The sequence below is a fragment of the Orbicella franksi genome, chromosome 3 (genome assembly GCF_964199315.1).
Source record: "Orbicella franksi chromosome 3, jaOrbFran1.1, whole genome shotgun sequence".
In the NCBI taxonomy this organism is placed as follows: domain Eukaryota; kingdom Metazoa; phylum Cnidaria; class Anthozoa; order Scleractinia; family Merulinidae; genus Orbicella; species Orbicella franksi.
The window spans coordinates 31,139,975-31,154,813 of record NC_138147.1 but is presented as its reverse complement, the minus strand read 5'-3'; the positions used below and the strand labels follow the sequence as shown (position 1 = coordinate 31,154,813).

At 40.7% G+C, this 14,839-nt stretch overlaps 2 protein-coding genes and 1 pseudogene across 3 annotated transcripts; 2 read left to right on the top strand and 1 right to left on the bottom strand.

Annotated features, from left to right (window-relative positions):
- The first annotated feature begins 241 nt into the window (after positions 1-241).
- Positions 242-6,399, top strand: LOC145481974 (uncharacterized; annotated as a pseudogene). The gene is made up of 5 exons (XR_014048699.1): positions 242-2,506; positions 3,078-3,454; positions 4,201-4,593; positions 5,232-5,618; positions 6,323-6,399. The product of XR_014048699.1 is annotated as an uncharacterized LOC145481974 (transcript).
- Positions 6,400-6,766: 367 nt separating this feature from the next.
- LOC145481978 (membrane progestin receptor gamma-A-like) lies at positions 6,767-8,135 on the bottom strand. The gene has a single exon (XM_081460562.1). It carries the CDS (start codon positions 7,896-7,898, stop codon positions 6,768-6,770), a length of 1,131 nt encoding a protein of 376 aa, XP_081316688.1. The 5' UTR covers positions 7,899-8,135; the 3' UTR covers position 6,767.
- Positions 8,136-8,743: 608 nt separating this feature from the next.
- Positions 8,744-14,819, top strand: LOC145481980 (membrane progestin receptor gamma-like). The gene is made up of 2 exons (XM_081460564.1): positions 8,744-8,983; positions 10,614-14,819. The coding sequence occupies exon 2, from the start codon at positions 10,628-10,630 to the stop codon at positions 11,711-11,713; it is 1,086 nt and encodes a 361-aa protein (XP_081316690.1). The 5' UTR covers positions 8,744-8,983; positions 10,614-10,627; the 3' UTR covers positions 11,714-14,819.
- The last annotated feature ends 20 nt before the right edge of the window (positions 14,820-14,839 follow it).

Sequence of the window (14,839 nt, the reverse complement as noted above, 5' to 3'; positions counted from 1 at the left end):
GATAGATGTATAGAAGATCAAAAACGACAACACTTCTAGCTTTCTCCCTGGTATAGTCAACCAAGTACACCTGTTTATGAGTAAACAAAAGAAGTACTTACTTTACAGGTAATGATTGACTAACTGTATGGAAGTCGGAGCAAAAAACATAATAGAATTTTCAATGAAATTTGTTTTTGGGTTAACCATAAATTTAACTATATTTTAATGTACAAACAAGCTAGATTTGAAAACTTCGGTGTACAATTGTTAACTAACACTGAATAAGAAGATGCATTGTGACATAGAACATTGATCTTTCTTATGCATTCGAAATATAATGTTACGCTTTGAAATCATGAAACATAATCATTAATCCTCCATTAGCGTTAAAAGTAACGCCTCTCTGGCTTCCAATTCAACTGTCCTCGTTGAAACAGATTAACTTCTAACCCTAACACACCCCGGCCCAAACTTAACGAACATTTATTTAATTTTGACCAAAGCTGATCACCGAAGCTGCCGTCACTTGGGAGAGAGTTTCTAGCCTAGCTTAAAATGACATAAATAAGCAATATTTATTGTTCCTCGCCATAAATGCACCCTCTAACGTGAAATAAATGTGCCTTATAAAACACATCCCTTAATCCTTAATTGTTTTTTAACATTGCTCAACGGTAGCAGGAGAGAAAGTGGGCGAAAATGAGTGTTTCAGTGCTTATAGCCAGATTGCACTGTAGCTCCTCGAGCAGTTCTGCACACCATTTGTAGTCTTCCAAGCGCCCAAGTTTTTTGAAAATATTTTTCTTCCACTCCCTCAAAAGTACACTAGCTTTATCTTTCTTTGACTGAACCCCTAATTGTTGCAAGATTCCTCCTGTCATTGAACTTGCTTAGTATTTTACAATAGCAAAGATGTCGATTGATTATGTTTATCATTGTTTGCTTGAAAATGAAAGGCCTCAACGAAGCCGTTATTTTCTTGATGTCTCTTGTTCCTCTGCGTAAGTATATGTCTAGTGTTGTTCAGTGATAATCCAAACATCCTCTTCATTTTTTTCCAACTCAGAGACAGGACGAAATGACGAACATAAATTGCACTGACAACTGATCAGTTCAGGGCAACACAAGCGTTTTTATTTGCACTTTTTAAGGGACCGGACAAACGCAAAGAATCAAATCAAATCAAATCAAATCAAATGGTAACATCAACAACAACAACAACAACCATTTATTTGTACTCACAATTTATAAAATAACTACAATAAACATTAAATCCCATTGGTAAAATCTAACCTATGAAAATGACGCATTTTGAGTAACTGGAACTGCATTTAGCAACAACCGCTATCGAGGTTAAAGCAGAGAATTTACGTCTCCTGTCTGCTCCATAGGTCTCTCGTCGTATGATAATCTTCACCTTGTGGGTGTGCCGTACTTGGGGAGAAAGATGTGTAGTCGAAAACGTAAGTATTGATTTACCAATTGACTTACGTCGGTTACGGAGTGCTCTATTTCTATTTACGCGTCGATTTTCTCTAGATCAGTAGACTGCTAGCAGTCTGTCTTTCTCTCGAAATTCGTCGGGGATTGGGACGGGCCATGGGCGCAGCACTCATAAGCGTCAATCCCATTGTCCATACTGCCCCTTTGCATTCGCGTTCGCGGATAAACACAATCTTTGGACCCTAAGAGAAACGACCAGCTGTCAGAAGACTTCTAGATCAGTTCGTGATTCACCATTTCGTAAAATTTATTAGAAACGCAAGCCGGGCGCAACAGCAGTGCCGACTGTTATGCATATAGCGAGATGCCAGGAATACAGGCAACAGTTCGTATAATGCCCGCAATGTATACAATTCTAGCAATGCCAGATGTTATGCGTTCGATGCCACTGTCGTCACGCGTAATCCCAAGCTATGCCAGGTACGCTAGCAGTTATGCATTTAATGCCACCATGCAATGACACCAAGGCAAGCAGTGATACTCGTTGTAACCAGTGGCTAAAAGATTGACACTGTCAATAACACCGTTTTCAAACGTGCAGACACACAAGTAACATCATAAAACTTTCGCCATTGGTTTTGGCAGTAATGCATGTAATGCCAGCTGCTGGTAAAGCAGAAGTTACCTCAGTCCAACCTTTTTTCCAAGGGTCTCTCTTCCCCTGGAAAGAAAGCAGAAGAAGAGAGAGTCTGGGAACGAGGTGATGCAGGCCAATCTTCCTACACCACAATGTTTAACAATTTCTGTCTGACTTTGCAGCGATAAGAACTTTTGAGTGTCGTGATTAAGCCGTCTTTACAAATGAACGCCATCAAGGTTGAAGATATTCCAGAGCTGTCAGAAATGACCGTGTGTAGCGGCTGAAGCCTGGGACTCAGTGCGACGCCAGTGCAAATAAACAGATGTACCTCAGTGCCTATGACTTGGACCCGTCCGATAAATTGACGACAAACATCTTCTTCGTTGGACTTAATGATGATAATGAGCTGGTCTTTGGAATTGGAAACAGTGCGCCCACATGGTAAGTTAGTTACTGATGTAGCACCACATAAGAGATAAATCTTTTCATCAATTGAATGTACCTTCTTACGTTTTTATACTTTCGTTGTCCAAAACGATTATTATTTCGGCGTGTTTTTGAATAAAGGCATAAGGTTATTCATTTGTTAGAGGTAGGCATCTTTCGGACTTTTGGTCCATGGATTAGCGCACTGTTAGTTGATTGTAGCGTCTGCTGTTGCTAAACAGTCCAATTAGTGATTTGTCCGCGGTTAGAATAATGTGCTGTTCTCGGCAAGGAGTGCTTTGAACATCTCTACACTCGAGATCTTTCTGTCATTCATTCATTCATTCATTCATTCATTCATTCATTCATTCATTCATTCTTTCATTCATTCATTCATTCTTTCATTCATTCATTCATTCATTCATTCAATCAATCAATCAATCAATCAATCATTCATTCATTCATTCAATGAATCAATCAATCAATCAATCAATCAATCAGTCAGTCAGTCAGTCATTCATTCATTCATTCATTCATTCATTCATTCATTCATTCATTCATTCATTTTATGTGTTAAATATTACAGCAACTTCGCAGCTTCTGATCTGATGGGTGGTCTTTGGCATCACAGCTGCCTTCCGTGGGACAGATCAGCCAATTCAGGATACACGAGTTACTACAAGGATGGAAAACAAGTTAAATATCAGCAATATCCTGCAGGTACAAGAACTGCAGGTGGGGAGTTGCAACTTGGAAGGGGTGGCAGAGCGGAAAACGGAGAAATGACGGGTTTCTATTTATGGAACAGAGTGTTGGCAGAAAGCGAGATTACGGAAGAAGCCAGCAGGTGTGATGTAGGCACGGGCGGTATAGTGGTTAGATGGCGTGACTTCTACAGCTCAGTGAGAAGAAATCGTGATTCCCTGAGAACCTCTGTCAGGCCTACATCCCGGTGTTATTTAGGTACTCAGAGGTGGTTTCCATATTAATTATGGGGGAACCCAATACGCCATTTCCGAGTTACCTGGTGCCTTTGTTTCAAAACGAGTCCTCGTGCAAAACTTTTCAAATGGAAATGAGTTTGATTAATTTCTATGAAAATGAACCTTTAAGGGGAAGCATTTCACTTTGAATGGTTTCACACGAGGACTCATTTTGAAACAGAGGCAAAATGCAACTTGGAAATGGTCAACTTTTCGAACCTCCAAGGGAAACGAAAATTAGTTTGAAAAATCATGCAGTCAGTCGAGAAATCGGGGGTAAAATTACAGTGTTCGACTGAGGGGAGAGAAACGACTTTTGGCTGGTTTTAGCTCGTGTCATGATCTGGAGGTTCGAAAATTCGAGAAATTGGGATTTCACTGTATTCACAGCTATAGTGATATATTTTATCGAGGAAAGATGATCTAATTATTCTCTTAGTTTTGATTTAATATTTCAGTAAGAAATTATTTCTGGCAAATCTAGGCGTTAGCTGGATATAACACTTTTGATTGTCTGTATGAATAAACGCCGACGTCGATTTCGTCGCGCATTCTCCATCAAATCAACGATTTTTCAACGAAATCGTCGCTATAAATCAAAAACTGTTTTCGCTTTGAGGTTACCTTCCGAAATGGTACAGTATCCTACATCATAAAGTTGCTTCCGCTCCTTGCTGACCAACCAAGGTGGCTGATACTATGCATACGTACTTTTCCAACCATTAGGGACGCATTTAGAATGTCAAAGTGACCAGTACCAGAAACTAGATGAAGCCGATCGCGCTATGGGCAATAAGAACCAACCAGGCTCAAAGTACAAATGTGACAGAAAGGGCGAGTTTTCAACAGGCTGGTACCGCATGATGGGAAACAAGGGTGACCAGATCCCCAAGGAGTGTGTTCCGAGAGGTGTCTGCGGCACCACGGCCACTTGCTGGTTAAATGGTAAACACCCAGCTGTCGAGGAAGGAATAGTTACCCGTGAAATTTGTTATTACTGGGATGGCAACTGCTGTAGGTGGAAAAACGACATCAAGATCTTGAACTGTGGAGGTTACTGTGTGTATGAGCTCCCACCCACTCCTATTTGCTTTGCACGTTACTGTGGCAACCATAAGTGTTGGTAGGAATTTTATTTCATGAGTGGTAAATAATAGTCACACTGACTGAAATCAGACACTTATCCCGCCCCACCTGCAATGACCCCGACTAAGCTCATGTATACGCTCATCAGTCATTGCGTCTATCCATGCATCCATGCATCCATGCATCCCAAATCATTTCTGATCCGTCCTTTTGTTTGACTGACCGTCAGCGTCTTTGTCTGTCTGTACGACAATTTATCTGTCGTTTTGTTTGTCTGTCTGACATGATCCAGGTATGATAGACTACCTGGATCAGGTGAGGCTCATCTGCCCGTAGCGTCGAGGCGGGTACTTAGCTGAGTGCTGCTGGGGCAACCTGAAGATGTGGGGAGGGGAGGAAGGGGGATAAGGGTTGAGGCAATTTGCTATAGACTAGTATCACATCGAGACGGACGGTGTAGCAATACTCTTGATCTCTTCAGGTTAGAAAAGAAGGACGTCACCTGTCATATAGAGATTACTTGCTCTTACTTGTGGAAAAATAAGTTGAGTTATTTTCGGCCCTTAAAGTAAAATTGAGTGTGAAAACACTCCTTACAGCTAGGTTTTGTTAAAACAGTTTTGGGATGACATTGATTCAACACTGTTATGCTCATTTTTGCTGTTTTATAGCGCTGGGTTCTGAATGCCACACCTACAAAGTACTCGATCAAGCAGACCGGGCCATGAGTAACACTGACAGAAGCCACATTAAAACAGACAATACAAGTCCAAACGCTCTCAGCTTTGGCTGGTATCGCACGATAAGGAAGTCTGGTACTCAGATACCGGAGCAGTGTGTTCCCACATGGCGCTGCAGCACTCATGCTCTTGGCTGGCACAGTGGTAAACACCCAGCTGTCAAGCAAGGTAGAGCGGTCCGAGAAGCTTTCTTTCATTGGGAAGACAACTGCTGTCAGTATACAGTCGTCATCAGGGTCCGTACTTGTGATGGTTACTACGTGTATGAGTTAGTAAAGCCTCCTTATTCAAGCTTGCGTTACCGTGGCAACAAGTAAGGTAGGTTTGCTATTTTACTTCGACCTTAATGGAGTTACGTCACGGTTTGTGCATTTTGAAAAGTTTAAGCTAAATTTTTCAAGTTCGTAGTTTGTAATTCGTGTCAGAATCTTCTCCATCCTTAACCATCCTTGTTCCTTTATGGTTTATTATCACTCTCTTTGGTGATTTGCTATCTTAATAAACTACTATTCTCAGGATTCCTTCAATTTAAAAGTAGTTTTGTACGTGGTCTAAATAACTCACGGTACCGTGCTGAACTCCTTGAAGTCTGATTTAGTTTTGAACTGTGATTAGAATTGTTGAAAGTCACGAGCAATTGTCTTTTATTTCAAATTATTTAAACAATAGCCTTCACTTGGCGCGAAAATATGCGCGGATATTTGTCCGCGGACATTATCTGTTCCGAGAAGCCAACAGTTTTCCGAGAGCATAGCTCGAGGAAAACAGTGAGCTTTGAGGATAATATCTGAGAATGATATCCGAGCATATTTTCGCACTCAATGGAGGCTATTGTGTTTATCATCTGTCAAATATTCTTCACATCGCGCGCCGTTTTGAAAACTGAGGAATACCTCTTGGATATTCCCCACATCTAGCTGGGGCATATTCAGTCACGTGACTTGTTTAAAGCAATCGTGCGCGATCGAAAATATTTGATAGATTTTCAGTTGTGATATCGCTTTCATATTTTTTTTCCACAGCTGAGTTTGTAATGTCAAATCGCAATGGCAGCTCTCATGGAATACAAGCGGGGCCGAGAGGCGCGTGAAAGAGAGGACGTATTTTATTCAGGCAAACAAGAACCATGAAGATTTTATTTCTTTCTGTTTTGTTACAGATTCGAAAATCGGCCATGATTCTATTTTGACATATTTTGCGAATTGTAGTGATTGAATTGTTACTGTTACTGTAACGATTTAGAAAAAGTGAAAAATTATCAGGCTTTTGGAACACCATCAGTATTGTAAAATTAATGATCACGGCACACATACGCCCTGCGGTGTGTGCATATACCCTTCCTCACACAACGAAATTTTCAAAATATATTCTAGTACGCAAATCCGAAAGGGATTTCATGTGTTAAATAGCATCCGTTATCATGGCAACTAGGCTTGCTACGTACCTCACTACAGAAATTCTAGAACATCACATGTCGTTCCTACTCACAGGATCTTTAGAGTTGTAAATCGACTTCGCAAACCAAAATGCTATCGCAATATTTACAACAAAAACTACAATGGTTGGGAACAATGTCTCCAAGCTCGATATTTCAGTCAGTGACCGCGCCAAAATTTCATTTCTCGGGTCCCGGCGGCTCTCCAACGCAACTTCTAGAATTTTGAACGCGTACTCCGTGGAAAGAGCACCAAAGATGTGAAGAAAATGATGACTGCTTCCTATGATGTCGAATGTTCCTGGCAGAAGGCGCTCAGGTAGTCTGCTACCATAAATCACTCCCCCCGCGACGGAACAAAAACAGTGACGCCAATAATACGTAACGAGCAATTCGTTACAGGAAACGAAGGACTGGCATTTCGTGACATCGTGACAACTACACATCGTCACGCCAACCGTTGGAGCGAGCACGGTGTTGATCCAGCCAGCGAACACTGCGATTATACGGATGACTGGTCCGTATTTTTGAAGATGTACTTTGCTCTTGCAGCTATAGAACGTTGCCAAAAAAGATAAACCAGCCCCCAGGAACGTGTACATCACTGCTGATTCGAAAATTCTCCACTGGGTGTTAGTTGGTCGATTGTAGTAATACATTACTTGGCCTGAAGTGAAGGTATAAATGCTGATACCTGCATAGTCGAAGAAGTAGAAAACTCTGTGCATCTTTTCCGATTTGGAGTTAAACACATGAGCAGTGACGCTCAATGTGTACACGGTGATTGTTCCGATAAACGATGACAACATTGGCCAATAGAAATCTCTCTGAGGCGAGCTCGGTTGTCGTAACTCAAGCAGAACTACTGTATACCGCACAATAAAGTACAAAACTGCTATGATATGACTCCACATGTTGAAAGACTCGTTGTTGACGTAAAAGAGGCTTTGGAGACATTCCCAGGTAGTGCTGTTAGGCTTTCTGTATCCTGTTCTGACGAATGATTCGTGAAGGCCGGGTGGAACATCACTGACGTTGTATAAAAGGACATGTTTCCCGCTTTTTCCATTCAATAACTTCGCTGAAACGCCTCTGTCGTTGTTGTTTCGATTATTATTTACCTTTTCGTGGGCAGGAATCACGGACTTTGATCGGAGTTTCATTCCGACATAAATGTTTGTGTTGAAATGTTCCCGTTGCTTCTTAGTAAACTTAGGCGTCTTGCAATAATGTTAAATGATCAGTGAGGTGTAAAATGACGAACAGAGACATGCTACGTCACTCACATGAGAAGCAAAAGTTCATAGTACCATTCTGCGGTTTTCGAGCAATTTCCATCAGTATCTCCGTCACGCTATACAATGTATATCGCTTATCTATTTTATTTATAAACCGCGACTTCATGAAAACATTCTGAGATGAATACAAAATTTCATTTGAGCAACAGTTCAGAAAATATTGTCAAGTGATTTGAATAATTTTTTTCCATTTTCATCTTCAAAATGCTAATTGGCAATTCAAAAAAGGTCAAAGAATTGCGTTGTTTTCATATTCTCCAAGGACGTAGAGCGTTTCTAAAACATGCCACTTATTCTATTTTCTAAAGTCACTTTTGTGGGTGTTAGGGATGTCTAATATGAGCAATGTCTATACTCTCCACATTTTTAATAACGAGGGTTAAAAACGCAAGTCATGTTCTCGTTACCATTTACGTGAAAACTCATTGTGTGAAGTCAGTGTTTCGTAAACAAAGTGACATGGATCAATATAAATACCAGAAATTACATACGAAGTATTGTTGAATAAATTACGCATGAAGGAAACATCTACAGCAATAAAATATACATCTGGAGGAAATTACCCCAAACCATATTTAAAGAACTATTTACCCTAGAAATTTAGTAACTTAGCTTAGACAGCGATGATCATTTGAACGTGCTGTTGTTTCGTGACCATTTGACAATCAACTGTGAATAAATATTTATGTATTAGAATGTACTTTGAAACTGAAAGACCGCTGGAGGCTGATTTCTCCTGTCCGTAGTGGTGCAATATTTTTAACACCTAACAGCATCTCATGGAAGTAGCGGATGTAAAGCTGATTGCCAGATTTTCAGTCGTAACATTGTAAGAAATGTACGAAAATAAGTAACGAGAATTGAAGATTCGAACGGTTGTAACTGAATGAATGTGTTGCTCTCTCCGTGATCTCAGTATAACCTTGTTCAGCTGCAAATCTCTCCAGACGGTGAGTAAACTAATTCTGCTGTCTTTCTCTTAGTTTTAGCAATGAAATTACTACTTAAACGACAGTCAATAGGCTTTTCAGGATCGAAGAAAGGACTATTTGTTTACGTTTCGTCTGGCAGCGTTGTCACGCATAATTCAGTAAGAAACAGTTATCGGGCTTGAACTTAGTGCGGACCTACAATGTTCATCTTTCCAGCCTACTCGGTCACGGTTATGGCCGGACTTATAAAACGTGCCATTGTGTTTTTTTTTTCTTTTAACGATTAGCTATGCTCTTTATTAAATACTAAGACCGGGTTCAGGCTATGGGAATAGTAACTCCCATCTCTTTGATATCAGTATTGTGTTTACAATTTCTCACTGAAGCAGCAACGACGCGCGGGTGAGTAAAAATTTCAGGGTGCACATCCGACCTTGACGAGAGATTCAGAAATTCGCCCAATTTGTTAATATTAAGGGTTAGAAATTAGAAATTAACGCAAGGAAATCACAAGACAGTGCAAAGTCTCGGCCAAGCTAATGTATCACTTTACAACGCATCTGAAGACTTGGCATACCAATTAGCGTTTGGTCGCAAATCAAGCGTTACTGGTTATTTGTCCTTGTTTGTAATTATTAATGAGTCGAAGACGCCCAAACTCACGGCTCTTCGCTAACTGATTTGTGCTTCGAGAAGTTTTGTTTGAAGACTTGCAAATGCATGGAAGGTACGTTTGCCGGTGGTTATATCGAAAAATAATCTGTGTTCCTGAGCTTAAGTTACGTAACATGGAGTATTCTGTTTTTCAAAACCACAGCATGTAGTTTCTTGTGTTTCGGGATGTAACTAACGAAAGATTTAGAATTTGACTGACCAGTTTTTGCCAGAACCTGCTGCATCCAATTTATTCCCTGGAAACAGAAACCAAAGTAGAGAAAACATAGAAATTATTCACTGTAAGATTGAAATGAATTTTCATTCAGCTTTTATCCTGTAAGAGCAAAATCTGATAGTTTGTATTTTCTGTATTGTTTATACCCGAACAAGTAAAGCTGCTTGTTTGATGTAGTTATGTGATACCTGTATATTCGACACAAAAGAATAAACACTGCTTTACAGTTTTCAAATGATATTCCAAGTTCATTTGAGCACCGTTCTCATACATTGTTTTCACGCTTTTCAGTTACCTAGCTACACTTTACGCTTGACTTATTTTTATAAATATCGACCGAGAATATTACTTATTTAAAGTCGGGTTAAGTACACCATATGCAAAATGCTGTTTTAGCTTAGGACTCCAGTATTTTCATCGACAAGGAGTCTATTATGGCATATGTGTAGAGACGCCATGCCAGTTCAACGTTTCCATGGCAAGGGCATATTTTTAGAACGGAATGAGTCAGCGAATAATTATGCAAATATAGAACGATGGTAATCTTCCTCGATTCCAGGGTCTTGTAAACATGCCTCGCGCGCAATAACTTCGGTTGACACAGGTGAAAAATCAATAAAAAGCTTAAAACCAAGCTCTTCATTAGTTTAAATAACACTTTGCTCCTCTAAGAGTTGACTTTGATATAAATACAGGGTTAGTACCAGCTGTTGTCTCCTAACTTAGTATAAACCTACTTCAAACTTGTTTACACAGCCTCTGACGGAAGCATGGCAAGCACAAAGCGCAACAGAAACTACAATCCTACCAAAAACACCACTTACCACAACAACGACAGCATGAAGGATTGCGCCACACAAAAGGACAAGCTTCTTTTTGAAGAACGCGAAATGCCAAAGGGCCTTCGAGAACCCTTCATCAAGTCGGGATATAGAAGAGCTTACAGTACACCTTGGCAGTGTTTCAAGAGTCTTTTCTACCTAAACAATGAGAGCTTTAACGTGTGGAGCCACATTTTAACAACATGTTACTTTTTGGTGCGTTATGGAACGGCCGCCGCCACTCAGTGCAACTCGTTGCTAGATCCTTTCAATTTACCTCTCTTTGCCTCTGCCTTTGGAACTCTAATACTTTACTCCACAAGCTCCGTTGCGCATCTTCTCAACTCTATGTCTGAGCGAGGATACAAAATCTGCTTCTTCTTTGACTACGCCGCCGTAAGCCTGTACACATTTACCTCGAGCCAAGCAATGTTCTTCTACGTTCGGCCAATGAACACACAGTGTATAATCTTTGAGTCGCCATCTTTGTACCTGTGTTTAGCGGCACTCTTTTCGTTTCTTGTGACGTACGGTTGCTGTAAGACTGATGCTGCAGTCAACAAGTTCAGTACCCTTCTCCGTGCTTTACCTGCCCTCGTTGCCTGGGTTTTCAGCACTCTGCCATTTACAGCTGGCGTGACGCTATGCAGCTGTCACGCAACAATCTCATCGTGTAGAGCTTTGTCTGCCTGTAGTAGCGAGTCTGTCAGTTACTATCTCCGTCACGTATTTTGCACAATTCTCGCGGGCTTCATGTACAGCAGTAGGTTACCTGAACGACTTTTTCCCGGGAGGTTTGATCTCATTGGTAACAGCCACCACTTCCTGCACCTTTGCGTTGCCCTGGCAACGGAATATGCGTTCAAAATCTTGGACCTTAATGTCAGCTATCTGAAGAAAGAGCACTTGTTGGAGGAAACAACTGCCTATGTCTCGCTTATCAACACCATGGGTGTGGCCATATTGGTGATGTTTATAAACGCTGGAATTTCTTTCTGGTTTGCAAAGAACCTTAAGGTTAAGGAGAGTGTTTAGAAGAATTACACTCAATACATAAAACATTCCAGCCTCCTGCCCAGACGCTCTTTGGCTTCGTCACGCGATCTTCAGGAGACAGATTGCGTGACTAGCGTAACGAACCTCTGCCTAGAAGACTATTAAGGCTGTGGCGTCGTCTGAAATTTTCTCCAGCTTCAAAATAATAATTCAGTAAATCACAGTTTAAGGGTTATTTTGTAATTATAGCTAATAAAGATTTGGAACGATTAGAATGCATAAAATCTATATTTCTTCGTGAAATTCAATAAACTAAGGCCCGCTCCAAACGCCGCTCTATTCATGCGCCCAACCTAACTGATGAGTTAAGTACGGCAAAAGAGCGGCGTTTGAATCAGTTTGGTTCGGCAGGTTAGGTTTGGTGCGGCAAACAATATTAAATTCGGCAGGGTCTGTCGGACTATGCGACGTTGGAGCGGCAGCTGATTCATGCGGCGTTCTCCTCATGGGTCGAACATAATGCATAATCATAATCAATCTTTATTTGTACTCATTCTTGCTAAAGAAAAAATTACAATTTCAATGAAAATATTAAAAGTAAAAATTTGAGTACTAGCTGCTTGGAATAACCATAGGGGCTAGTGGAGCCAGGCAGCCAGTTAACGTCAGCATTAATTAGAAATAAAATACAGGTCAGCAAGAAAACTTGAGCACAAATGAACACACAAGAAGAAAAAAAAAAGACGAGGAAAAACGCTATTTCTATGCTATGAAGGAATCCTAAAATAGTTTAAGTTATATATGAATACAAAATATTAATATAAGAAGAGCACACAATAGCTACGGCAACTAATAACAGCTATATATTAAACTATAAAAGAAAGACTTGGAAAGGTGACAGAAATGAACAAAATACTAATTTACAGGTAAATTGGAAAACAACACAACTGCTAATAAGAACCTAAATAACTAATAATCTTTGACTAGATCGCTTTTTACTGATTTCTTACTGAGTAATTACTGTAACGTATTTTTCGTATAACGGGACTCGTGATCGGCTCAATATTGAGTGGCTTGACCAGTCATACATGAAGCTCGAAGTCGTCACTAAAAATAAACACAACGAAATTAAATATGCCTTCGATTCAAGAGAAACGTAGCCTGCGTAGCGGGCGTATAAAGGGGAGGGGGTGGGGAGGAGGAAGAGAATTCGGGGGAAAAAAACGGAGAAGTGGGGAATTCTCTTCCTCCTCCCCCACCCCCTCCCCTTTATACGCCTGCTACGCAGGCTAAGAGAAACGGGACTGTACAAGCGAGTTTCTTTCGCGCAAATTCATTTTTTGCTTTTTCTTCGTGGTAATAGCTCAGGTTATGCGATTTCCCTTAAACAAGTCGAATTAACCGGGAGAAAACTGTCTAAATACAAACCCTGAACCTTGAGTTTGAATTTGCTTCCCCAAATATTGCTATAACGGCGAAATGTTAGTTACAGCTTTTCTATTTGGACAGAGTTCTTGAATTCAGAACGCGTATTTTCTCCTCGAAAATTGTTACCACCGGCTTCCCGAATTAAGTTCGACGCAAGTACGCTGTCTGAACCAGCCGTCGCTCTAAAGTCGCTCTAAAGTCGAACTTAATCCAGTTTGGTTCGGCACATGACTGGAGCGGCGTTTGGACCGGGCCTAACAGTTTGAATTATTAAAATTCAGCTAGCAGCGAGGTCTAGAGGACACAAACAAAGCAAATTGAATGAGCATGTTTCATCATTTCTCTTCTTTGTGCTACTAGGCCTCGCTAACAAGCTGAATTTCAATATATCGAAAGTAGCCTATTACTTTGTATCTTAGATCCAGTACTAAGGGCCACCACTGACTAGACTTTTACGCCCCGTCCGCACGTATCCGGATATTTTTGAATCCGCAACTTTTTCTTTCCGGATTCAAAAATTCCCCGTCCACACGTAGCGTATTCAAATTGAATTCGCCTGTCCACACGCATTCAATGGTATCCGAATTCAGTCTAGACAAACTAGGCCTACACGTTGTGCCGAAATATTGAATAATTTTTCGGTAAGAGACTGGACACGATTTTGCTACGACGTCGGATTCGAAAATGTCCGGATTCACTGTCCACACGTTATCGGATTCGTTGCGGATTTATTTTTTTCCACTCTGGAGAGCGGATTAAAAAATATTCGGATTCGCTGCAGAGTTCGCCGGATCATCGGCGTGTGGAGGGAAGCCGTATCCGGAGAGAAAAAGTTGAGGATTCAAAAATATCAGGATTCGTGTGGACAGGGCCTTAGTTGTCGACAACTATGAACGCCACGACGGCAACGGCAACGGCAACGTCGCCAAACAAAAGCTTTATGAGCAGAACAATGGCTGTGCACGTGCGTTATAATTCTTGGTACATTTCTTAACCGTCCTCTGCAAAACAACAACCTGAAATGACCAACTTCTGCGTTGTCTGGAGAACGTGAACTACGACGGCTAATTTTTTAAATTTTCATTTCGAATCATTCGATGTTTCCTAGATTCAGTTTCGTGATAGCTTTGACCGGTGATAAACAAATTAAATGACTCTGGAGTACGACGAGATTCGTAGGTAAAATATGAACTCATTTTTTAATCGACGCTGTCATCGATGTCGCCGTCATGGTTTCTTAACACACTTGGCGCTACGATATATCGATGATATTTTTATGATCTGGAACGAAGGTCTGAATAACCTAAAATTTTCATCGATTATCTTAACAACATTCACTCCACCATTAAATTCACTAGTCCACACTCTTCTACTAACACACCTTTCCTTGACGTTATTAGTGTCTCATTGACTAACGACGGTAATATATCTACTGACCTCTGCACCAAACCTACAGACAAACACCAACATCTACTCTATTCATCTTGTCATGTCTTACATACTAAAAAAACCCATTCCTTTCAGTCTAGCACTCTGTTTACGACATATCTGTTCTACCGACGCTACGCTTAATACTCGCGCTGCTCAAGGTTACAACCGTAACTTCGTCACTAAACAAATACGACGTGCCGCTGACATTCCCCGCAGACTCACTTTACAAACCAAAGACGTCAACAAGCCTGTAATAGTACATGCCATATGTCACGTTAGCCTGAACGTTCGCATAAAAAGGAAAAA